This window comes from Wasmannia auropunctata, unplaced genomic scaffold (genome assembly GCF_000956235.1).
Source record: "Wasmannia auropunctata unplaced genomic scaffold, wasmannia.A_1.0 LD334538.1, whole genome shotgun sequence".
NCBI classification, from domain to species: Eukaryota; Metazoa; Arthropoda; class Insecta; order Hymenoptera; family Formicidae; genus Wasmannia; species Wasmannia auropunctata.
Window position 1 is genome coordinate 220,370 of NW_012028352.1, and position 21,340 is coordinate 241,709.

The 21,340-nt window shown below is 44.1% G+C and overlaps 5 protein-coding genes across 8 annotated transcripts; 2 read left to right on the forward strand and 3 right to left on the reverse strand.

Annotated features, from left to right (window-relative positions):
- The first annotated feature begins 1,354 nt into the window (after positions 1–1,354).
- LOC105458354 (fanconi-associated nuclease 1-like) lies at positions 1,355–6,183 on the forward strand. Its single transcript, XM_011703593.1, has 9 exons — positions 1,355–2,153; positions 2,555–2,813; positions 2,914–4,070; positions 4,175–4,306; positions 4,418–4,864; positions 4,950–5,364; positions 5,446–5,568; positions 5,693–5,803; positions 6,031–6,183. Exons 2-9 carry the CDS (start codon positions 2,688–2,690, stop codon positions 6,085–6,087), a joined length of 2,568 nt encoding a protein of 855 aa, XP_011701895.1. The 5' UTR covers positions 1,355–2,153; positions 2,555–2,687; the 3' UTR covers positions 6,088–6,183.
- On the reverse strand, positions 5,569–8,037 carry LOC105458353 (NAD-dependent protein deacylase sirtuin-5, mitochondrial-like). The gene is made up of 6 exons (XM_011703592.1): positions 7,944–8,037; positions 7,248–7,500; positions 6,901–7,115; positions 6,660–6,802; positions 6,303–6,453; positions 5,569–5,918 (listed from the first exon to the last, which is right to left on the reverse strand). Coding segments are annotated over exons 1-6 (819 nt in total). The 5' UTR covers positions 7,946–8,037; the 3' UTR covers positions 5,569–5,863.
- Positions 8,038–8,205: 168 nt separating this feature from the next.
- Positions 8,206–10,556, forward strand: LOC105458357 (mediator of RNA polymerase II transcription subunit 8). Of its 2 annotated transcripts, XM_011703598.1 has the most exons (7): positions 8,206–8,495; positions 8,803–9,048; positions 9,303–9,311; positions 9,548–9,718; positions 9,837–9,954; positions 10,036–10,174; positions 10,466–10,556. In XM_011703598.1, exons 1-6 carry the CDS (start codon positions 8,331–8,333, stop codon positions 10,110–10,112), a joined length of 786 nt encoding a protein of 261 aa, XP_011701900.1. In that variant the 5' UTR covers positions 8,206–8,330; the 3' UTR covers positions 10,113–10,174; positions 10,466–10,556. The 2 variants fall into 2 exon arrangements, with proteins under 2 accessions (XP_011701900.1, XP_011701901.1); XM_011703599.1 differs by lacking the exon at positions 9,303–9,311.
- LOC105458356 (methyltransferase-like protein 25) lies at positions 10,462–12,217 on the reverse strand. The gene is made up of 5 exons (XM_011703597.1): positions 11,914–12,217; positions 11,619–11,837; positions 10,967–11,546; positions 10,777–10,899; positions 10,462–10,709 (listed from the first exon to the last, which is right to left on the reverse strand). Exons 1-5 carry the CDS (start codon positions 12,109–12,111, stop codon positions 10,462–10,464), a joined length of 1,368 nt encoding a protein of 455 aa, XP_011701899.1. The 5' UTR covers positions 12,112–12,217.
- A 7-nt stretch (positions 12,218–12,224) lies between these two features.
- LOC105458355 (presequence protease, mitochondrial) lies at positions 12,225–20,237 on the reverse strand. 3 transcript variants are annotated; one of them, XM_011703594.1, is made up of 3 exons: positions 16,090–17,391; positions 15,753–15,874; positions 12,225–15,619 (listed from the first exon to the last, which is right to left on the reverse strand). In XM_011703594.1, the coding sequence occupies exon 3, from the start codon at positions 15,567–15,569 to the stop codon at positions 12,447–12,449; it is 3,123 nt and encodes a 1,040-aa protein (XP_011701896.1). In that variant the 5' UTR covers positions 15,570–15,619; positions 15,753–15,874; positions 16,090–17,391; the 3' UTR covers positions 12,225–12,446. The 3 variants fall into 3 exon arrangements, 2 of the variants coding, with proteins under 2 accessions (XP_011701896.1, XP_011701898.1); XR_975529.1 differs by lacking the exon at positions 12,225–15,619 and adding an exon at positions 19,750–20,237 and having other exon boundaries at positions 15,755–15,874; positions 16,090–19,678; XM_011703596.1 differs by lacking the exon at positions 15,753–15,874.
- Between the last annotated feature and the right edge of the window lie 1,103 nt (positions 20,238–21,340).

A 21,340-nucleotide genomic window follows, 5' to 3' on the forward strand; every position in this document is an offset into this window, starting at 1 on the left:
AACAGATTTACGATTTAATATCGACCGACGCGTCGAGGCACGATGTGTATCTACTTATATACGTGTATTTTATTCTGTGAATATATACGGTGCAGGACTTCCGCGTCGCTGTGCGACACAGGAAGGTCCGAACGCGGAACGAAAGAGGAAAGAGACAAATAGACGAGAGGAGAGAGAGAAAAGAGGTAAAGACGGAGACGACGCTTCAGCCAAAGCTCCGATTTTGAACGAAACTTTGGGCGCGAGTAATCTCTCTCTTGACGAGAACTATTGTACAAGTCGGAGGACTTGCGGGGGTTGAAAGGATCACGTGCATACAGGATATTCCGCGAGTCCAGCGTCGTAGGGAAAAAAAATTTAAAAAAAAGAGACGGAAGCTTTTATAACAGCTTTACATAATACAATCTGCTCAATATGTGTCTACCATCGTTTTCATTACACCAAGTTTTATGCAGTTGATTCAGTATAAAAATAAAGTGCGTTATACGATTCATGACTAAACGGCGCATCGATAAATGCCCTGTGATGCTGGACTTATACGGAACATCCTGTAGGACATTCGTTCCGAACAGCCCTTCGATCTGTTTCTCGACACGACACCGTCGTCTGATCCAAGTCCATCCGTCACCTGTTAACACCCCTCGACGCCGCGGAACGCAACACGTCTTATCTGTCCGCGACAGCGTCCGCGGATACTCGATACATAAATTATTATATGAAATTATTACGCATATTATTATTTCCGTGAATCAAGTGTACGTTTCATTTCTCCAAGCACTTTCAGCTTGCCACCGATTGATTGCGGAACGACACGCAACGATAATTAAACCTGTCTACGTGAAAGCGCGTTTTCGTCCAAAGCGCGAGGAAGATATCATCTCGATCTTTATTGTCTCCAGGGAATAGCGAATAGAGAGGTGTTACCAGGTGGACGCGAGAGAGTCAGCATTTCCCCGCAACTTATGTATAGAGATCTAAGTATTAATTAACTCGTAATCATTGCGATTAACGGCGCGCGCGCGAGGTAGCGGATATAACTGAGTGTGTGTGGATGTGTGTGTGTGTGTGTGTGTGTGTGTATATATATATATATATTATAAGTCAATTTACGGGTTACATTTTTTGGCTATTAAATATGTTCTAATTAGTATATGTAACTCCGTGGGGAGGGAGAGAAACGTAATCGGCGGTTGCGTACTGGACGATTTGTACATATTCACGTATACATATGTACGTATACACGTAGCGCATCTCGTGGGCTCTGTACATGCAAACACGACATACATAAATATATATATATACATATACATATATATATATAAATAAAGATAAAAATATATATAAAATGATGGAGAGAGAAAGAGAGAGAGAGAGAGAGAGAGAAAATGAATGAATGCGACGCGTCACAACATGCTGTTTACGGTACACCTTCGAGCAACTCGGCGAGCCGAATGCAATTGGTAAGAGCCTGAATTTCGGTCGCATCCGTCTCAGATTTGCATCCGCCACGAGACGTTTCTTTTAAGTTTTTTTAACAGACGAGTGATGAATCACGTTTCCTTGTGCGTTTTTTGAACGAGCAAACGTTTTTTTCGTTTACGTCAGAAAATTACACTTAATATAACGAAGGACGAAATTCGAACAAAGTGGACCTGCTAAAATGAATTAAATAAATTTCGATTTGTCCTTTTCTATTTTTTTTTTTAAAGCTTATTCTTCAGAATTGATGCTTTGTTATTTTTTTTTAGTTGTTAAATTTGAATATGACAAATTTTCTTGGCGCGAATCATCGCGGCTGGATTACCATGCTGGATCGCGTCGTAATGTTCAATAAATTAAAGTGCTCCTCACCGAGTTCTTCCTCGCGCAGGTTACGTTCGCATTTTGCCGCGCTCGCTTCCCGCCACGTGAGAACCGCGCGTTTGCGCGGACGGGCGGGCCTAACCTTATCTGACGTGTTGATGTCAGTCAGTTATCGTCGCGGGCCACGGCGGTGCGACGCATGGACCACCAGGACGTGAGCTCGCTCCTCGCCGAGTTGACTCCGTACAGCCGTTTTCCCCGACGTTCGAGACGCGTCAATCGCGGATTTGTCAATCCCTTTAGTCTTTCCTCCGGCGTACGTACGCGACTTCTGGATCTTTATCTCTAAGGTAAGGCGAGAAATCGACCTCCGGGACTTCACCGTTTCGCTAGGCTTCACGCGCACCCCCGCCCGGACGTCCTTCGCGTAGCTTTAAACTTAAAAAAAAAAAACCGGGAAGAGTTGCAAGAAAGACGAGAGAGTATTAAAAACGCCGTCGATACTTGGGTTTCCGTCTCGCGGCACGATCCACGATTCTCTGGATCTTGTATGGCTTAGACAAAACGACACACTTGTATCCGCCGGTGATTTGTATGGACTGTGTAAATACTGTAATTTCCTTGGTCGATACGCTATGGTTTAAATTAAGTTATAACTTTTAAGAGATAGGATAATGTACGAACGAAATAAAAAAGGATTGAGAGCAAAAGTCTTCGACGTAGAGTGATGCCCTCCGTTCATTTCCTCCAGGTGTGTCTCCGACAATGCGCCTGGGTCTCCTTTGTTTATTCCAGCGAAGCACGACACGCGCAGTATAGTTGCACGAGTTTGCCGACATGCCGATGAGATGATTTAATCCGAACATCCTCAACATCGATAAACGATGGCACAAACCAGAATAGATCAATTCTATAAAGTTACGAGTAGCAGCAAGAAACCTGAGAGTGTAAAAGGCAAGAGCAAGAGATCGCCTAATATCAAACCCAGAAGCCCAGTTATTGGTAAAACGGTAAGTTATAGCTGTCATTTGTTGTGTAATGGGTATAGTAACAATTTGAATCTATTTTTAACGATATAATGAATTTTATTTTATTTTTTTTCATATACAGAAAGGAAGACGAGTATCAAAAACTCACAAAATGAATGAGAGAGCAGTGCAAGATGTCTCGTTAGAAAGCAGGGTATCTCCTTCGATCAGAGCTAATAGTCAGAGTAACAGTCCATCTAAAGTTCGAGAAAATAGAACAATGTCGCCTACTACTGGATATATTTCTCCCATTAGAAGTCAACGCACTCCTTTTTACTCGGTACCGCACAGTGGTACAAAGTTTACCCCGAAGACGTCGTCGCCGATAAAAAACGCGCTGGATAGGTCACCACACGCAAAGATGGCGCGAAGAAAATTGTTCAGAGATAAAACCGAGGAACTGATATCGGCAACGATTAGCAATCTAAATTTAGCCAAAGAAAGAGCTATCACTAACAACGAAATCGATCTGGAAAAAGTTTACTCCAGTGGAAAATTCAGCTATAAATACAGTTCCATAGACACCACAGTTTCGACGAGATACGAAATTAACGACGTGGTTATACCTACGGATAAGTACTCGCTGCATTTCTTCCTAGCCATTGTCACCGTACTCTCCAATCCGATCAATTGCGGATATTTCGATCAGGACGAGTTGGATTTCGTATTCTCGCTGATTACCCTTTCAAGACGCGCGCAAGCGTTGCTGATACGTATGCTGAAAAGGAAGCACACGTGGCACAGGATAAGCAATATTAAATACGACGAAATATCGAACGATCTGAAGCCCGTTTTCGACGAGCTTGTGTCGCGATCTATGTTTGAAAGTAACACGGAAGAAGAGAACATATCCGTTTTACTGAATCTACTGCAAGCCGACGAAATTCGCAAGCTTTGTCAGGAATCGAAGATCAAGCTCAGTGGAAAAAGGCAGAGTATACAATCAATTCTGACGTTCTACAAGCAATCGACGAAATCGCTGTTCCCGGGAATGGCGACTCCTGCCACTAAACTACGCGCGTCGGTCAACAAGCGTTTGGGGGATTGCGTACTATTGAGCGCCAGAGTGAAGGAATTGGTTGACAGAATAATCACGCTGCTGATACCCAATCGAGATCCCACCGAGACGTTGGTGGATGTATTCCGAACGTTATGGAGAGTTGAGATGGATGAGATAAAGTTTCCGGAAATAACCATAAGTGACCTCCCTATCTTCGGCAGTAAGGGACACCTGCTAGAGTGCGTAATTATAAATGCCTTATTTTATGAGTAATTATACTTTTCTTGTTCCCCATATCTTTTTTTAACCTTGTTTTAATTTCAATCTTGTATATACTTTACAGTTTTATCGAGGCTAAAAATACGCTGACTAATATATTGACTGCAATCGAGGAAAAACAATGGGAGACCGTGCGGAAGCTTGGACTTTCGGCCGAGCAACGTTTGCCGCTCTTATTGGAAGTGGAGTCGGAAAGGTAAGGAAATTGTAATTCATAGAATATATTTATATTTTTGAAATATCATAAAATAAAATGATATTTATCTGAGTGACATAAAGAGTAAATTTATATTACGTCCATTTACAGTTTTCAAGATTCTAGTCTGCCGCATTACATCAGGCACTTTATGCCGGGTTACATGTGGCTGAAAGTCTTGTCGAAGTGCATCGACGCATTTAAAAAGACCAAGGAAACGATGCCGTTGGCGATAAAATTTTTGCGAATGTTAATCGATCAGGATTGCCATATGAAATATAGAAAAGGCCAGTGGTATAGCGAGTTGATCAAGATAGAAATGTATCACAGGAAGGATCTTGAAGCTAGCGTGCTATTATTATCGAAAGCGATGTCGTGTGACAGCCTGACAGAAGTCGATAAATTAGACCTGTTGGACAGAGCAGACATGATCTATAAGAGAAAATCCGGCATCAGCAAATCTGCAAAAGACACTGTCAAGTACATGTTGGACAGCGTGTTCAGCAGGACGCGGCTTGCAAGTCCGAGTTCCAATACGATAAACGGAACGTTATACGGGTAAATTATAAATTAAATCTTAAAGTCATTTAAATAGATGGAATCATTGAAGAGAGATAGAATATATATATTATATCTTTTTCAGGAATAGTTTTGGTCCACAAAGGAAGAGCATTTGGTGCATCACGAACGGCGTAGACAAAGAGTACGGCTCGGTTGAAAGTTTCGCGTTATATCACTACAAACAGGACGGATATATCAAGGGTGTACATTGCGAGGGTGCCTTTCCAATCACCCTGTTCGCTACGTTATTTTGGAACGAGATTTATGACATGAACGTGCCCGGCGTTTGGGTGTCGTTGTATCAGAATGCGCCGTTGGATTTGTTCTCGTCGGAATTTTACGAGAATAGGAAAGAGCAGATTGACATGAGGCTTCAAATTATTCGAAAGTTCGATGCGGAAACATTGAGTAGACTCTTGCAGCGTGAATTCGAGTTACATTGCGAATACATGTCTATTACTCAGGGCAATATTTTTAACGACAGTAGCAGCCTCCAGGTAAGCGTAACCGTTAACTAATTTATAATAAAACTTTATAATAAAACACAAGTTATAAATATATCATACATTTGTCTTCAGGAAGTAACGTTTTGCATAGGAGTGGAGGGTGTTGTTGGTATATGCGAACGACTCATTCATAATTTTACACTCTGGAAAGCTGGCTTTCCAGATTTAATTGTGTGGAATGCAAATACAAAACAGGTAAGTCAATCTCTTTTTTTTCTATGTACAATTTTAAGAAGCTTATATATATAAACAGATCTTAAGAGAGTGCCTTATATTCTACGAACTTAATTTTGTTAAATTGTAATATCTTTTTTTACAGTACAAAATCGTAGAAGTGAAGGGTCCGGGTGATTCACTGTCAACCAAACAAAAATTATGGTTGGACTACTTAAATGGGCTTGGACTGAATACAGAAGTGTGTTATTGTGAGGTAATTTTTTTTATGCTAACAAGGAGCTTAATTATTTTACTTATTGCACATTCAACCTTCTTAAGGCGCCAATGCTTCTGTCACAGTGATAGAAGAGGGACCTTGGAAATGATATCTGTAAAAGAATTCGCTTTTTAAAAATATTATCCTGTAAAAATTATCCTTTTGGTTTATTTCATTTAATCAACATTCAATATGCAATGTAACGTATTCTTCTTTTGTTACAGTCAAACGCGAGTCAGTCTAAAGGACGTAAGCGGAAGCATGAGGAAATTGTGATGTAAAGGTTTTCCACAAAAGATTACAGAGCTATATATTACACTACATGTATGTGTAAAAAACATAAGAGCGTTATATTTTATATTGACGATATTGAGATATCTGTATTTATATATCTGTAGATTTTTTATCTTAAAGTAATGAAAATTCGAGCCATTTTAACGAGTACTTTTGCATGCTAACCACAAGATTTTTATTGACAAAAGGAGCCTGTACTTACTGCACTTGTCTTGTGGCTGGCGTTTCCTCTATATTGAACTCGGCGACCGGTACATTACGTTGCGCTACTTGCGGCGCGAACATAGCGGCTGGATATACGATCGCCGAGGTTCCAATGACCAGGCAAGCGTCGCATGTCTCCACAATGTCAACTGCAGTTTAAAAAAGAATTAACGACTAAGATAAATATATATTTTAAGTTTCTTATATTTTATATACTTTTCACATACAGTACTAAAACGTGTTTAATCAAAGATTTTCCGTTTGATTTCTCTCCGAATCGTGTTTCCATATTTTTATACACAGAATGTATGTAATGTCAATGCCACAGTTATGTTTATGAAATAAAATTACGCACAAGCCTTTTGTAGCACGTTTGCGTCCAATTGTTCCCCGAACCATACGATATCAGGCCGCAGCAACGCTCCACAATCTCTGATCTCGCAACGTGGCAATTCCTCTACTGGAATATCAGAGGACATGATGTTCGGGTCGGGAGATCTGCTTAGACACATTGTCGTCAGCTCAACTAATTGAAGATAACCCTGCGTAGCATAATTCGCTATATCTGCGACTACGTCACAGGATTCATGCCATACCCTTTTCCTGCCAGCGCCGGGCAGATCGGAATGTTCTCGTTAACGGCGACGTTGCGGCACTTGGTGCAGCGCGTTCTGTAAAGCGAGCCGTGCAGCTCCAGCACGTCCGTCGCCCCGGCTCTCTGATGCAGCCTGTCTATGTTTTGCGTGACGATCGACACCCTTTTACCCTCCGCTGTTTTACGCTTCTGAAAGTCCGCCACGGCTTCGTGCGCCTGAAGGAGGATGAGAGGACAAGAGTAACGAGATTGCATTTCGCTCCCACGACTTATAAAGTTCATTAAATAAAGCTCTGTGTGATTGACGATATTCGTTTTTCCGGCATCTTACTGCATTCTTCGAATTACCTTGTTCGGCTTGACCTTGCTCGCCAGCTGCCTGCGGTACTCGTAGAACTCCCAGACCAGCGAGGGATTCGCCGCGAAGGCCTCCGGGGTCGCGAGGCTCTGCGCCTGGTATTTACGCCAAAAACCGCCGGGGCCGCGGAAGGTCGGCACGCCGGACTCCGCGGAGATCCCGCTGCCGGTCAGGATCAGGATGTTGCTGGCGCTCGCGAGAGCCTCGCGGAAGGACTTCATTACGTTGTGCATCAATGTCTCCCTTGTGAAAATGATTTGCAATTAATATAACGATTAATAATTCTCGCAAGTAATCCCCCGAGCGATCACGTGCTCGCGGCGGCGGTCAGCTGGCTAACACAGGCTAACAGCTGATCCGCCGTGACCAAGCTCTATAGTCGAGAATCGTACATGCATACATATATATAATATAACACGTACGTTTTTCGTGTTTCACTTCGAGCTCGCGTTTTTATTAAATTTTGAATTCTTAAATTGAAAATATATTGTTCGTATAAGAGAATTTTATGTTTAAATAATATAATATATAATATAATAAATTAAAAAGAAGTGCCAGTATAAAATTGCATTTTAAGATTTATACTTTAGGCTTCTATCAAGAAATATCTAAGATAACTTTATCATTACGTTTGGCTTATACATGGCATGCACATAGCACGGAATAGAATTAATCAAACAATATACATTACGCGGGACAAAGTCGAAGACCGTGTTACTCGCCGGAAATATCCGTAATCTGAGAGAGGATATAATTTCCGAATGCGCAATTTTTCGAGAATAAATAAAGGCGCCCCAGCAATCTGATCGAAAGATGGATGTAGCGTGGACACGCACCACAAATTCAAAATTGTATACCCACGGTGCAGAAAAGTGAACGTTGCTACGTAGTTCACATCCACTTCTTCAGGTGGCGTTAGGTGTACGAGGACATTTTGAAGTTAATGCAAAAGGCCGTCATGTCTGCTGCCGACTGCCGAGTGGCGACAGTGCCCGGAGAGACATATCTTCACGGCGACGAATGAATGGACTGAAGAGTGAAATTCGTGTCCGTTGTATAGTAAAAATTACGCGATGCAAAGGGAGGAGAAGCAACAGGATTCGGCCTTGGAGGCCTTAATAATGCGAGTGAACGATCTGAAGACCGCGATCGCCGCGATGATATTCAAGGTGGAGCACGAATACGAAACCTTGAATTGGCCGAATTTTCTTGACAATTTCGCTCTTATTTCGGGCCACGTAAGTATCCCCGATCGATTATTAACACTAGAACTATCGACGATTAATACATCTAACTTTTTTGTAAATATATACTTAAAAAAAAAAGATGAAGAGGGAAGGTAAATCGATCAGTTTAATCATTTAAAAATTTTAATATTGCAGCAAAGGTGAAAGTTTCAAAAAACGTATTGTTATAAATTTGAAAAAATTACACAAGTGACTGCTTCGGTTTTTTAGTTCTAGTGTTTAAAAATCATGGAAAGCGGCACCCATCAGGTTTCATTCGTATCCTCAAGTTATGCTTAATAATATGCCATTTGTACAGCTGACCAGCCTCTCGAAGATCCTCGGGCACGACAAAGCGCTCAATCTCAGGGGTCTGACGGTTCTACCGTTGCGCTTGAGTCCGGAGAAGGACGAGGAGCTGCTGCGACTGACCGAGAATCGAATCCCAACATTCGCGCACGATTTGGTGCCGGATTACCTGAGGACGAAGCTTGAGCCCCAGGCCGAGCAGAAGATGATGCAGTTGGAAGCCAAGGCCGCGAACGTTAACATTGACACATCACACGTAAGACAATTCTGTATACTCTGCAATACTTCTTGTTTGATTTGTCATTAAATTTTTGAGTCAAAAGCAAAATTCATCATCAGAAATATTCAAATATCAGATGTGTAACTGCAACGAAACCAGAATCTTTTTAAGAGTGTGTATCACAATTAAATATATATATATACATATAATATCTAGTTAAGATAGATACATTGAAGCTAACTGAAGATGTTTTATTTTTCTGTTAACCGTGCTAACTAAACGACAACTAGGACTACAATGTAAGCTGCTATATCAGATAGCTTCAGCTTTGTCAGTTCCATTCGCTTTGGGCTGAGATGTTATGTATGCAAGCCTATTTGTAGCTAGCGTAAAATAGCCATTAGATGTTTGATGTCTCAGATTAAACGTTCGCTACGCAGAGATTTTGTGGAACGGTCCATTTAGCGAGTGGAACACGTGAATTCCGCCGCTTAAGTCTGAATTAAGCCCCCCGTGTGCCTCTGTTGGGTTTCAGAAACAACTGGCGCAATATACGAAGGTAATTAGCCACGTGTGGGACATAGCGAATAAGGCGCGCGAGGATTGGGAGGGCGAAGTTAGCACAAGAGCGACACAAGCGCAGACCAGCAGCGCTGCCGATACTCATGCCCTTCTGGCCGCTGTGGGGATGGGTAAAGGTTTGAAAGTAAGTTTGTACTTGGAGAAAAAAAATTTAATTAAGTTTTTAGAACCATTATGCAAGCATTATTACTATTTTAATATACGTATATTAGATGTAATATTTTTATATTTCACGTTCACAGTCTGATTCGATTCAAATGGTTCAATCCGGCGTGAATCCGGTACCCAACAGCATGATGGTGGGCAGACCCGGTAATCAGCAGCAAACGACGGGGCAAGGGCCACTTGGTAATCCACCAAGTGAGTATTTCTCTGAGGATTTCTCACATTTTTTTCCCGCAATTATATATAATTGTAATAATTTAAATTTATATTTTACAGTGGGACAAATGAACAAGGCGCCAAGCGCAATAAAAACGAACATCAAAGCGGCGTCCCAAATCCATCCTTATAGATAAGAATATTGTAGCATCTTTTTCATTTAAGATGTATCATACAATGACTGATTATTCAAACACTGGTACGTTTTAATTTTCTATTTTTCATTATTAATAATTTGAATACATTTAAATTTGACGTTACTTCATTATTGTTAATAATTTGAATTCTATCCGGTTATAGATTTAATCTATGATTTTAATATAAGCCATAAGGCATAATGAAAAAATCACAATTATCGTGATAACGTCTTCTATTAAAAATATTTTGAATATATTCTCAGTTTGTATGTTATTAATTAAAAATTCCACAGTCTTTAAAAACTCGATATAAATTACACACTTTTATATTTATTAAACTATGTAATTTTTAGTATTTGTGAGACACGATCGCGTACGAGCGAGGAGAAACGCACTTGTTCATCACGGGCACAGTGACAGCCTCCAAGCCTTGTTCGTGCAACCAGCATAAGCGGTCCTGTAGAATCAGCGATTCCGCCGGAAGTTGTAACATCATTTGCAAACCAGTGTAGATTTCTACGGCTTCCAATCTTCCACTCTGTTCCTCCCACACTCGCGTTATGCCCTTCTCCATTTCGTCACGTGTGATTACACTGTCTGTACGGTTTCGTGTTAGTTATGTGATTGTTAATCTTGTAAATTAAGCATCAATTTATCAGTTTACCTGTTTTGTTCGTATCTGGCACTAAATCGTATCTTAGTAACGAGTCTTTAACGTAAGTTTGAAAATTCGAGCATTGCGACTTCCTCGTGCCTTTCCGAACTTTCTTATTGAGCACGTAATTATCTAGAATATATATCCTCATTAATTAATATACAGAATGCACATACGTTGTATAATCTTAAATACCTACTTTGTTGTGAGTACAATTCGAGCACGGCCCTAGCGAGAACGTGAAAGGAATGTTCGTTGTGCTTCTCCTGCGACATTCCGTGCCACTTGTCCGCCGATTCTTGACACGCCAAGCGCAAAAAGGGTACTCTCAAGAATTGTCCTACGTCAAAATTATACGCCGCGATTGTTTCTCGCAGACAGTTGGACGTAGGAAAATTGTGAAAGTATTGTTTTTCCCGCAATGGAGTTTGCACGCTTTTAGAGATCGAAAGTTTGTGGTAACAGCAGGAAATCAGAATGAAAAGTTTAGCAGATTTCATTTCGCGAAAGATTCTTGACGCGCTTGTACTTAGATCTCCGCAGGCGTGCAGGCCGATCAGGCATACGTCTGTGACGTCGGGGAACTCTTGCCGCAGAATAGTCTCTATTGCGTCGGCCGAATCGCACGTGACGTCGCAATGCATGTACTTAACTTTAGCCAAAGAATCGGGATGCAATTTTTTCTGTCTAGTAAAAGCTCTGCCAACATTCTTTTTATCTCTTTCCAATCCGAGGACTCGATAATCGTACAAATAATGTAACATTTGGCATACGTATCCCTGGAAGAAAAAATATTGTAGCATGAGAGTCTGATTATGTTTGTATCTTTTTTTTTAATGCTATTCTCTTACCAAACCCGCGCCCAAATCAATGATCGTTCGTATATCATGCCGCTTGCATTGTGCGTCTACTAAATGAGCCAAGTGCATTATTTCATGTTGTTTCTTTTGGCTGAGACCTATCTTAAAATTTTGCGGCAATTCTATGGGAGATAACGCGGGCACGGGTGGCAGTCTATTGAGTTTCTTACATTTTGCAACATATGTTTTTAAGGAATCAGGCCAGTCGGACTAGAACAATAATTAATTCACTTAAGAATTTTAATCCATTATATGTATGTAACATTTCTGAGATTTCTTGGCTAACCTTGATTGCTTTTTCTACTACGAAATTATTAAGTTCCTCATTTTCCAAAAGTTGCAATTGTTCCATCCATTCTTTCGGCATTGTATCTAAAGACGCTTTAGTTAATATTTCGGTTACTGGTATATTATGAAGCCACTGCGTCTCGTAAAAGAAGCATAGTGCTTCGGAAAAATATTTCTTTTCGGCATTGATATCCATGTTATTTGACTAAAAAAGAAAAATTATTACATTTTTACAGTTGCAATAGATATATGATTTGATACATGTGTATGTGAGAATGAAGAGAAATGAGAAATAAATTAAGAAAAATATTTATTTTTTTTATCCCTTAACTGGGATATATTTAATATATAAAAATAGCATAAATTACAATATTTAACATTATGTATTAAGTAACGCGTACGCTATTTTCTCAATTTTTTAATACTTATATGTCCTTGAAACGTTTAACAACAGTATCGACACATTTGCAGAGTTTAACATGAAACAAAACTCTTTTCATTAAGGAAACAATAAAAATAATATTCTGACGTCTATTTATATCTAGTCAGTGGCTCGTGCTCGGTCTGTTCTTCCTGATTTAGCACCAGCCAATTTTCTTTGTGCCTGTTTGAAATATCTGCATTTGTAGGTCCAATAAGCGAACGGCCGACGCTGACATCACTTTGATCGGGTTTTAGATACTTTTCTGCCACGTGTAACAGCTGTTCCTTAGTCACGGCTTTCAGCTGCTCCCTTTGCTTTTGAAGATCGTCGTCCGTGATGCCGTGTATGAATCTCGTCAGGCCCCGATTACTGGGAGGAATGGGAGCGTCGATTTGTTGGAAGATTCCCAGCTTCGCCTCGTCTATGTCGCTTTGCGGCAACGGGTATTCGGTTAGAAAATCATACGTCTTGTCGAACAGATCGTAGGTGCGAGTGGAATTCGGGTCTCTGTAGGAGTAAAACGAGAAGACTCCCTCCGACGTCAGTTTCGCGCCTCCGCCGTAAGCTCCGCCTTTCTCTCGAATCAACGGATGCAGATACACCGAGGTGATCAACTTGGACAGAACGCGTAACGCCGCGTAATCCGGATTCGTATAAGGAACGGTCAGAATGGCCTTGGAGCAATAGTTCACCGCGTACGGCAGCACGTAGTGGTTGCCGGTTTCCTTCGTGTCGATGCTCCGGTCGCTGGTGATGACGTGTGAATTCTCCGCGCGACCCTTCAGCGAATCGTAGAACGCGTGAATACCGCTGAGTACGTCATCCTGGTGTTCCTCGGACAAGTTAATGGCCGACCGCAGGTGTTTCTTGTTCAGGACGTGATCGGCTATCTCCTGCATGTTCTGCATCAGGGGAGTCAAGTCGCGTATCTGCGCGACTTTCTTCATCCTCGCGATGTACTGCAAACCCGAGAGGCTCTCCTTGACCCGGGCTATCGGCGAGACCAGGCTAGCGGCGCTGCTCATCGCGTACATGTGACCGGCGTGCGAGATACCGTTGATCAAGTCGGCCGCGTTCATCTTCACGAGCGTCTCGAATCTCTGAAGGTCGGTAAGCTTAACGTTGTTGAACAGCTCCGTCCACAGCTTCCACATGTCGTTCGAATTGCGATCCAGGCAGTACGAGTCTACGAGAATACCCTCCTCGTATTTCAACTCGCTCTCCTTGTGCTCGGCGATGTGATTCATGAAGTGCAGGCCGCCAGTCTTCAGCTGCATCATCTGATCGAAACTCCTGTAGTCGTAATTCTGCGTGCCCATCTTCGCGACTACGTAGTTGAACAGCGGTATCAGCTGCTTCAGCTCGGTCGACAGCGCCTGCGTGTTGAGTATTCCACGGTAATAGGAAATGCCGTTCGTCGGTTGCACGGACAGCTGAAGAGGCACTCCGGACACCTCCGTGTCGGAGGTCTTGTACCTCTCCACGTCGGCCTTCAAGTCTTCTATCTTCAACGTCGGTAAGATTCCGACGTCCTCCTTCTTCTGCTGCTCGGCGAGCAAGAGCTTCCCGTTTTGGTACACCAGTTCCTTCTCCTCCGCGGAAAGTTCCCCCAACTTCGCCGTCAGCAGCTCTTGCTCGGCGAGCGCTTTGTTCCTCTCGTACTTCTCGTCGGGCGACATCGTTAACGTCAATCTATGACTGTTGTCCCTGAGATAAGTCTCGACCAGACTTTGCAGGTACTTGGGATCTTCCTTCATTCGCGACGCGAGTTTCTTCATCGCGTCGTTGATTCGCAACGATTGTATCAGGTTGCCGTTGTGATTCCACAATGACGTCAGATTGAAGAGCAAATTCAACCCGAAGTTCGACGTTTGATGCTTCACCTGGAGCTCGATGCCGTGCAGGACAGCTTCGACGTGATCCCTCTCGAATCCTTCCTCGATAACCTTCTGCACGGTCTCGTTGAAGATTCTCTCGACCTTCTCGAAATCCTCCGGCTTCACACCCTGCAGACTCACGACGAACATCGTGTCTCTGCACTGCGAGTCGAAACCCGTGAACGGCCCGAAGCCGGTACTTATGTTAGATTCGACTAGAGATTTGTAAAACGCCGAATTCGGGCCTTTCAGCAACAGCTGCGACAGCACGTACATCTCGTAAGTCGTCTGTATGTCGGTTATGTCGTTGCACAAGTGCGCGATGGCGATGGTGCCGTGCCTGCTGGAATCCGCGAGCAGCGGGTCGGGCTTGCACGCGACGTGCTCCTTTCTCGCCTCGCTCCATCGTTTTTCGGCCGGCACTTCCGACATGGAGGCGTCTATCCTGTCGGATAAGAAGAGGTACCGATCGTTGATGAACTTCAGATGATCCTCCAGCGGGAAATTTCCATAGGAATAGAAGCGCGAATTCGAGGGATGATAGTACTTCATGTGGAAGTTGAGGAGATCGACGTACTGCAGATTAGGTATGACAAGGGGATCGCCGCCGGAGATTACGGAATACGTGTGGCTCGGTAGAATGGAATTCAACAGGCGTTCCGCCATGATGGCCTGATTGTCGTTGAAGACACCCTTCATCTCGTTGAACACCACCCCCTTGAATACGATGGGCGAGCTCTTGTCGTCGACGTCTGCGTGCTCCAGCCTCCATCCCTCCTGTCGGAAGTCGAGCTCTCGCAGATTCGGCTTGAAGACCGAGTCCAAGTAGACCGACTGGAGATTACGGTAGTCCTTCAAGTTCTGCGTTGAGAACGGATATATGGTGTAGTCCGGCCCGGTCATGGCGTTCATGAACGTGGCCAGGGATCTTCTCAGCATCTTGAAGAACGGATCTCTGCAGGGATACCGCTCGCTGCCGCACAGAGTGGTGTGCTCCAGTATGTGCGGCAACCCCGTGGAGTCCTTGGGGGTCGTGCGAAACCCGATGGAGAACACGTTGTTGGTGTCGTCCCTGGCCAAGTGCAGATACTGCGCGCCCGTGCTCAAATGCGTCAGCCTCACCGCGGTGAGGAACAGCTCGTCTATGTTCGCGATCTCGTCCACCATGAATCCGTGAAGAACTTCGCCCGTCTTGAATTTAGCCAGTTCATCCTGCGTCAGCTTCTGTCTCGAGTGCAACGCACTCGACGTGGCGTTCGTCGACGATCGGAAGGTACGATACGCGACTGTACGCTGCTGTAAAGCTGCGCCTCTCAGAAGTGAATTCCTCGACAACTTCAATAGTCTCAACATCTCGGAATAATTGTGATTTTGGAAAACACAGCACGGAAATGAGGTTGTATCTGAAAGTAATATGAAACAGCTGATCAGTTGTACAATTTAGGATTATAGGATTTCGTGCTAAAGACAACATGAAAATTATTACGTTCTAATGAATGTCATTTTAGGCGGTAACTTAAAAATAACGATACTTACCGATCTCTCTTGAATAATCACAAACAAATTTAAAATATGTGAAACTCGACTACAATTCTATCACTGACAGACATTCCATTTTAAAGCATCATACAATATATCGATCCGAGAAGAAGGGAAATCTATATTACACGAAAAAAAATGTTAATGACAAATTTCAGAATGGCGAAAATTGATTAGGAATGTCAGTTCGTGAAGTGGCGATAAGACAGTCTTTGGGGCGACTTTCGATCAAAATGATGCAACATTCGCGGTAATAATAAGCGAACCGGTGTTGTCCCGGAATAGCGATGAAATAACCGACAAATCGAGGCCTGTAAACAAACTTTAAACTTACCTATCGATTCGTATAATTTACTAAAATGACAATTCGATTCGGGATATGTCCTTGTCAATCTATTGCAAAATTCGTCCGTCAGATATCCTTTGCATTTGCAAAATTCGCAGTAAGAAATCAAGTCGTACTCGGAGCCCCGCTCGACAGCTCACAGCTGACGATGTTGATGCATGTGCTTAGAGGTTAAGTCGAATGAATCACAGAACATATGTACTAAGGAATGAACTTATGTTACTTGCATTACTGCTGAAAATTTCTCCCTTTTTTTTATTATCGCAATTTTTTGAAAACAAACGATCACAACTTAGAGAGAATTATTAATGCTGACGAGATAATACACGCAATGCAATTATTTCCCGTTGCTCAATGTTCACTATAATAGGGAACTAGTATTGTAGAATTTATAGAACTAATACCTGAAGGTTGGTAATCCAGTAAATACACGACGCACATACATATTTAAAAATCTAATATTCTTAAATATATTTCTTTACGCATTTTGTACATTTTACTTACTTTCCTTCTCAAAAGTGTATCGAAATTGTATAAATAAAACATAAATCGTACAAATACATATAATTTATGCGTATATATTTATATTTTGTCTCATACAAAACAATTTATAGTCTTATTATCGTTTCAAATATATAAGCTTTTGTTTTTATAGCTCCTAGTTATATATTATATATAAAATATATAATACAAATCTATTTGTGATCTGACTTATATTGCACTGTTTGTCTCACTTATAACATTATTAATCTCACTAATGTCGCTCGATGTAATAATTTGTGCAATTTATGCAAACGATTCTAAAAAGGAAATCTCACTCAGCTTGGGAAAAATGAAATCAAGGCACGCATGAGATTTAATTTTAGAATCGCAATTAGCACGCACGTTAGACGTAATACTTATTGTTAGATCAGAGTTAAGTCGTTATGCGAGCGAAGTTATTTTTAGAATTATGCTAGAAGATACTGCTAATCACATCCATGAGGTATATAATAAATAATAGAAATAGAATCGCTTATAAAATAAAAAATTAATCATCGCCCATACTTATAGAAATCTGCTGCGGTATAGCCTTCAGTATATTGGAGAGTAAGCACACGAATAGACATTTCTTCGTTCATATCTGTAACGGAATATCAAATGGAGAAATTATGCGAGTATTGTTAAAGAGCCTACTTCTAGCAAAACTGTCGCATGACTAATCTATGAGGTAAGTAGAAAAGACGTAGAAAAAGACATAGAAAAAACGGAGTAGCTTAAGACACGCGAAAGCTGAATGGCTTCGAATCAATCGTCGACTTGCTGCGCCGAATTTTGCTTCAGGATCTTCAGTATAGCGGCACGATTCGCGGAGAAGGCGGCGGACAGCATCTCCTCCGCCTGCCGCAGCGGGGTCTCGTTCCGCAGATTGCGCACGCCGGTGCACGCGCCGCATCTGATCAGCAGGCCGACGGACTTGACGTTGCCGGCCACGGTCGCGAGGTGCAACGGCGTGTCGCCGTTGCCGTCCTTGGCGTCTACGTCGCAGGTCGCGCAGTCGAGCAGCAGCTTCGCCGCGTCGACGCGGTCCTTGAGGCACGCCAGGTGCAACGGGGTGCGAGCCTCCGACTTGGTCAACACGTTCACGTTCGCGCCGGCGTCCAGCAGCAGCTGCACCATCTTGGTGCGACCGGTCGCGCTCGCCACGTGCAACGCCGTCTCGCCCAGGCCGTTACAGGCGTTGATCGCGAGCGCCCGTTGCCGCTGCTTGTGCTCCAGCTTACCCTTACCGCCGATCGCCGAGCACCGTTCGCAGTCGCAGAGCGGATGATGGCACAGACCCGCGTGAACGCCCAGCGGCCGCCGCTCGCGATAGATCTCCAGTCCCAGGTAGTAACACGCCAGACAGATATCGCCGTCGACTATAGCGGCGAGCAGTTTGTCCATCATACGATGCTGCATCGCGTTGGCGTAGCTCTTAGGATGCGACGAGCTTTTGTTTTCCAACGCGGTCCGATGACGTTGCTGCTGCTGAAAGGGCACCGACTGGCAAGGCTGCACGCCGAGAGTACGCCGCTGGGACAAGGTCGCGTCGTTACAGATGTTGCCCGACGCCGCGTTACATCTGAGCAACTCGGCGATGCTCTCGCTGTACGTCACCATCGGCGGCGTTTGACCCTTCTTGTTGACCATTCTGCTGTTCGCGCCGTACTCCAGGAGGATACTGACGATCGCGTAGTACGCCCACCTGGCTGCGATGTGCAACGGCGTGTCGCCGTTGTCGTTCGCCACGCTCGCGTTGACCGGCATCCTCATGTGCTCCGTTAGATACAGCAACGCCTTCACGCAGCTCTCGTGACCGCGGTCCACCGCCAGGTGTAACGGCGTGTTCCCCCGCGAGTCCGTCGCCGCGGGATCCGCGTTCGCGTGCAGCAGCAGCAGCAGGACGTTCTGGTGGCCCTTGACGCAGGCGTGGTGAAGAGCCGTGAGGCCGTCCGAGTCGACGGCGTTTATATCGATGTCGCGATTGAGAAGAAAGTCCACGATCACTATCTGATCGTGCAGCACGGCGACGTGCAGCGGCGTCATACCCTTGTCGTCCTTGGGACACGCGTTCAGGTCCCGCTGTTTCGTCCAGTTTCGCTCGCAGGACGCGCATGTGCATAAGGGATGGCAAAGCGCGACGTCGTCGTCCTGGTCGGATCCGTTGTAGATCAGGATTCTCTTCACTTCGGATAAATTGCCGTTCTTGACGCACGCGAACAAATAACCGACGGACGAGTGTTCCGATTGCCTCATTAATTGACCGTATTTGTCCTCGGCGTAGATCACGCCGGACTTGATGTGCGCGATCGCGGCTTCCAGCGAAGTTATCAAGAATCCAGCCTCGTCCGTCTCGTACGCGGAGCTTATCGAGAGACGAAATTGTCTCATGAAGTATAACTGCGCCGTCCAGTTCGACAGGCTGGCGTTGACGACGAGGTACACGAGCACGGGCAGCAGATCGTCCGACGTGACGGACGACAACGTTCCGCGCGATACGTAATTCACGGTCCTTCTGAGACACTCGATCTTGCCCAGCACAGTCACGAAGCAGTCCAGTCGTGAAAATTCTGTCTTCCCTCCATCGATACGAGACTGCAAGTCCGGCCGTACTCGGAGATCGCTCAACTGGATCCCGTCCAAGTTCCTGATGACCTTGTTCAGATTCGCGTCCTCTGCAGTGGTACGGGCGGACAGTGACTTTAGCAGTACGTCTCTCAGAGCATACAGAATGTATGTCTCCAGGGACATTCTGATGTTCCACTGATACTGCCTGTTGCCCGGAGCCTTCTCCTTCAACGCCGCGTGCTCCAATAACATCTCGAGGCAATCCGCGTACAGCTCGTGCACCAGATCCCTTTGCGCCTGTTTGGATTTGCGCTCCAGATTCTTATTAACGTACAGAAAGTCCTTGATCTTGGTCTCGAGGTCGTCGCGCAGCTGCCCGTCGAGCAGTTCCACCTGAAGAAAGTTCACGGCCTCCTGGAGATTCGTGATCACGCTCACGCAGTTGTCCGAGACGTGCATGCTGGCCTCCAGAGGTCGTTCGATGCACCTACGAAACAACGTCAACAGTAACAGCCAACGTTCCGGAAACTGTCCGGAACAATTCGGGTGTCAGCTTACCATACGCAATATTTGTGAAAATCATCGCTGTAGAAGATCTCCTCGAACAGCAGACGCGAGGAGTACCGCTCCGCGTCATCGTGCTCGACGTGCAGGACTCGGTCCTCGAGCAGGATCTTCCTGCCGCTCAGGCTGCCGAAGCGGGCGACGGAGGGGTCCCGCTCGGGGACCAGGATGTGAGCGTTGACCTCGTCCTCCTCCAGGCTGCGGCTGACGAAGCTGCCGCTACGTGGAACGCAGACGATCCAGCCGTCCCGGACGGCCCGCTTGAACGTGGCCTCATGCTCGTCCCGGAGCTCCCGCAGGAAGCGATTCTCCGACAGATCCTCGTCGTATCCCGCGTGCATGATCATCGGGGACCGACCACGGAGGTGAGTGTCATGCGGAAGACGATGAAGCGCGGCGACACGGGAATCGCCGGTGTCCTCGACGAGGCGCCTGGCATCGCGCACGACGCGAATTCAGACATGACAAGTTGCCAGCTAAACGAGACTGAGAGGTTAATGTTTATATACGTTAGGGTTACCTACACGTTACGGTAAAACAGGGAAACACTGCGGGTATGTTACCCGCTGAAGATATTCATGGCTACGTGGTTCACGCTTCGTGCACGTAGAGGCGCCAGTAAACGGGTTCCATTTGAAACGCAGGCACGCGCTGGCACGGGCACGTCCACTGGCACTCTGATCGGGCTTCTCTCTGGTTCGGACAAAGGAAACGTAGGAGATTCGTTCGTCCTCGATTTTCGCACGACCGTCACGAACCGAAAAGTCTCTCCCGAGAAAGCTCTTCCGATCTGGCAGAATTGTTAGCGTTGAACGTACGCAAATTTTCTCAAGGCTTGGGATCGCCAAAAGGTTCGGGATATTCTGATACATTTCAACTATTATTCTTTTCAAGACGCGCGTTGCGGCTTTTATACGTACTCCTTCATGCAACGCAATTAATATATAACGTATTAATACTAGAATTGCGAACCGCAATTCAGAATTAGAGATTTATAGACGGCAGGATTTTTCTCGTACATCTCATTATTAATTCCGACAGATGGTCTCAACAGATTTATACGCAACATCTACGTCATTTGTAATATTTGCGGCACAAACATCGTTATCGTTTCGCAATAATTTCTTCGCGCATTACAACATCTGGTTTGAATTTTTAATTAATGTAATAATTAAGCGTATATACGTAATTATTTTAAACGTATATCGATCAGAGATGCGCGTGTATATATATGTACATATACATTTCTTATTAATAATAAGACAATCATGCAGAACATCTGAGTGTCTATATAGGCCTGTCCTTTTCAATTGAACTGGCTGCACTAGTTAACAATTTATTTTTCTCTTTTTACATTGGAAGAAGAAAGATAAACTCTGAAATGCAGCCAGTTCAGCTAAAAAGAGCAGGCCATATAATGTGTGTTCACACATGTGTAATTGTGTTTATATATTAAATTATATAAATTATATTTATAATTTAATAATATAAATACAGTATATATTAATATTTATACATACATTAAATTATGTGTAATAATTTATATAATTAGACACACTCTAGTTCTATTAATAAATATATCTAT

Excerpts from the sequence above, each read along its gene's own strand:
- LOC105458353 (XM_011703592.1), bottom strand. Across the intron at positions 7,116-7,247 it reads GCAAGGTCAAGCCGAACAAG|GCGCACGAAGCCGTGGCGGA; the intron begins GTAATTCGAAGA and ends ATCCTCCTTCAG. Across the intron at positions 6,454-6,659 it reads AAACGTGCTACAAAAGGCTT|TTGACATTGTGGAGACATGC; the intron begins GTGCGTAATTTT and ends TTTAAACTGCAG.
- LOC105458356 (XM_011703597.1), bottom strand. The coding sequence starts at position 12,111 with ATGGATATCAATGCCGAAAAGAAATATTTTTCCGAAGCACTATGCTTC. Across the intron at positions 10,900-10,966 it reads CGAATTGTACTCACAACAAA|ATAATTACGTGCTCAATAAG; the intron begins GTAGGTATTTAA and ends TATATATTCTAG. Across the intron at positions 10,710-10,776 it reads GCCAGATACGAACAAAACAG|ACAGTGTAATCACACGTGAC; the intron begins GTAAACTGATAA and ends GAAACCGTACAG.
- LOC105458354 (XM_011703593.1), top strand. The coding sequence starts at position 2,688 with ATGGCACAAACCAGAATAGATCAATTCTATAAAGTTACGAGTAGCAGC. Across the intron at positions 4,307-4,417 it reads TTGGAAGTGGAGTCGGAAAG|TTTTCAAGATTCTAGTCTGC; the intron begins GTAAGGAAATTG and ends GTCCATTTACAG. Across the intron at positions 5,365-5,445 it reads ACGACAGTAGCAGCCTCCAG|GAAGTAACGTTTTGCATAGG; the intron begins GTAAGCGTAACC and ends ATTTGTCTTCAG.
- LOC105458355 (XM_011703596.1), bottom strand. The coding sequence starts at position 15,569 with ATGTTGAGACTATTGAAGTTGTCGAGGAATTCACTTCTGAGAGGCGCA.
- LOC105458357 (XM_011703598.1), top strand. The coding sequence starts at position 8,331 with ATGCAAAGGGAGGAGAAGCAACAGGATTCGGCCTTGGAGGCCTTAATA. Across the intron at positions 9,719-9,836 it reads GGATGGGTAAAGGTTTGAAA|TCTGATTCGATTCAAATGGT; the intron begins GTAAGTTTGTAC and ends TCACGTTCACAG. Across the intron at positions 9,955-10,035 it reads GCCACTTGGTAATCCACCAA|TGGGACAAATGAACAAGGCG; the intron begins GTGAGTATTTCT and ends TATATTTTACAG.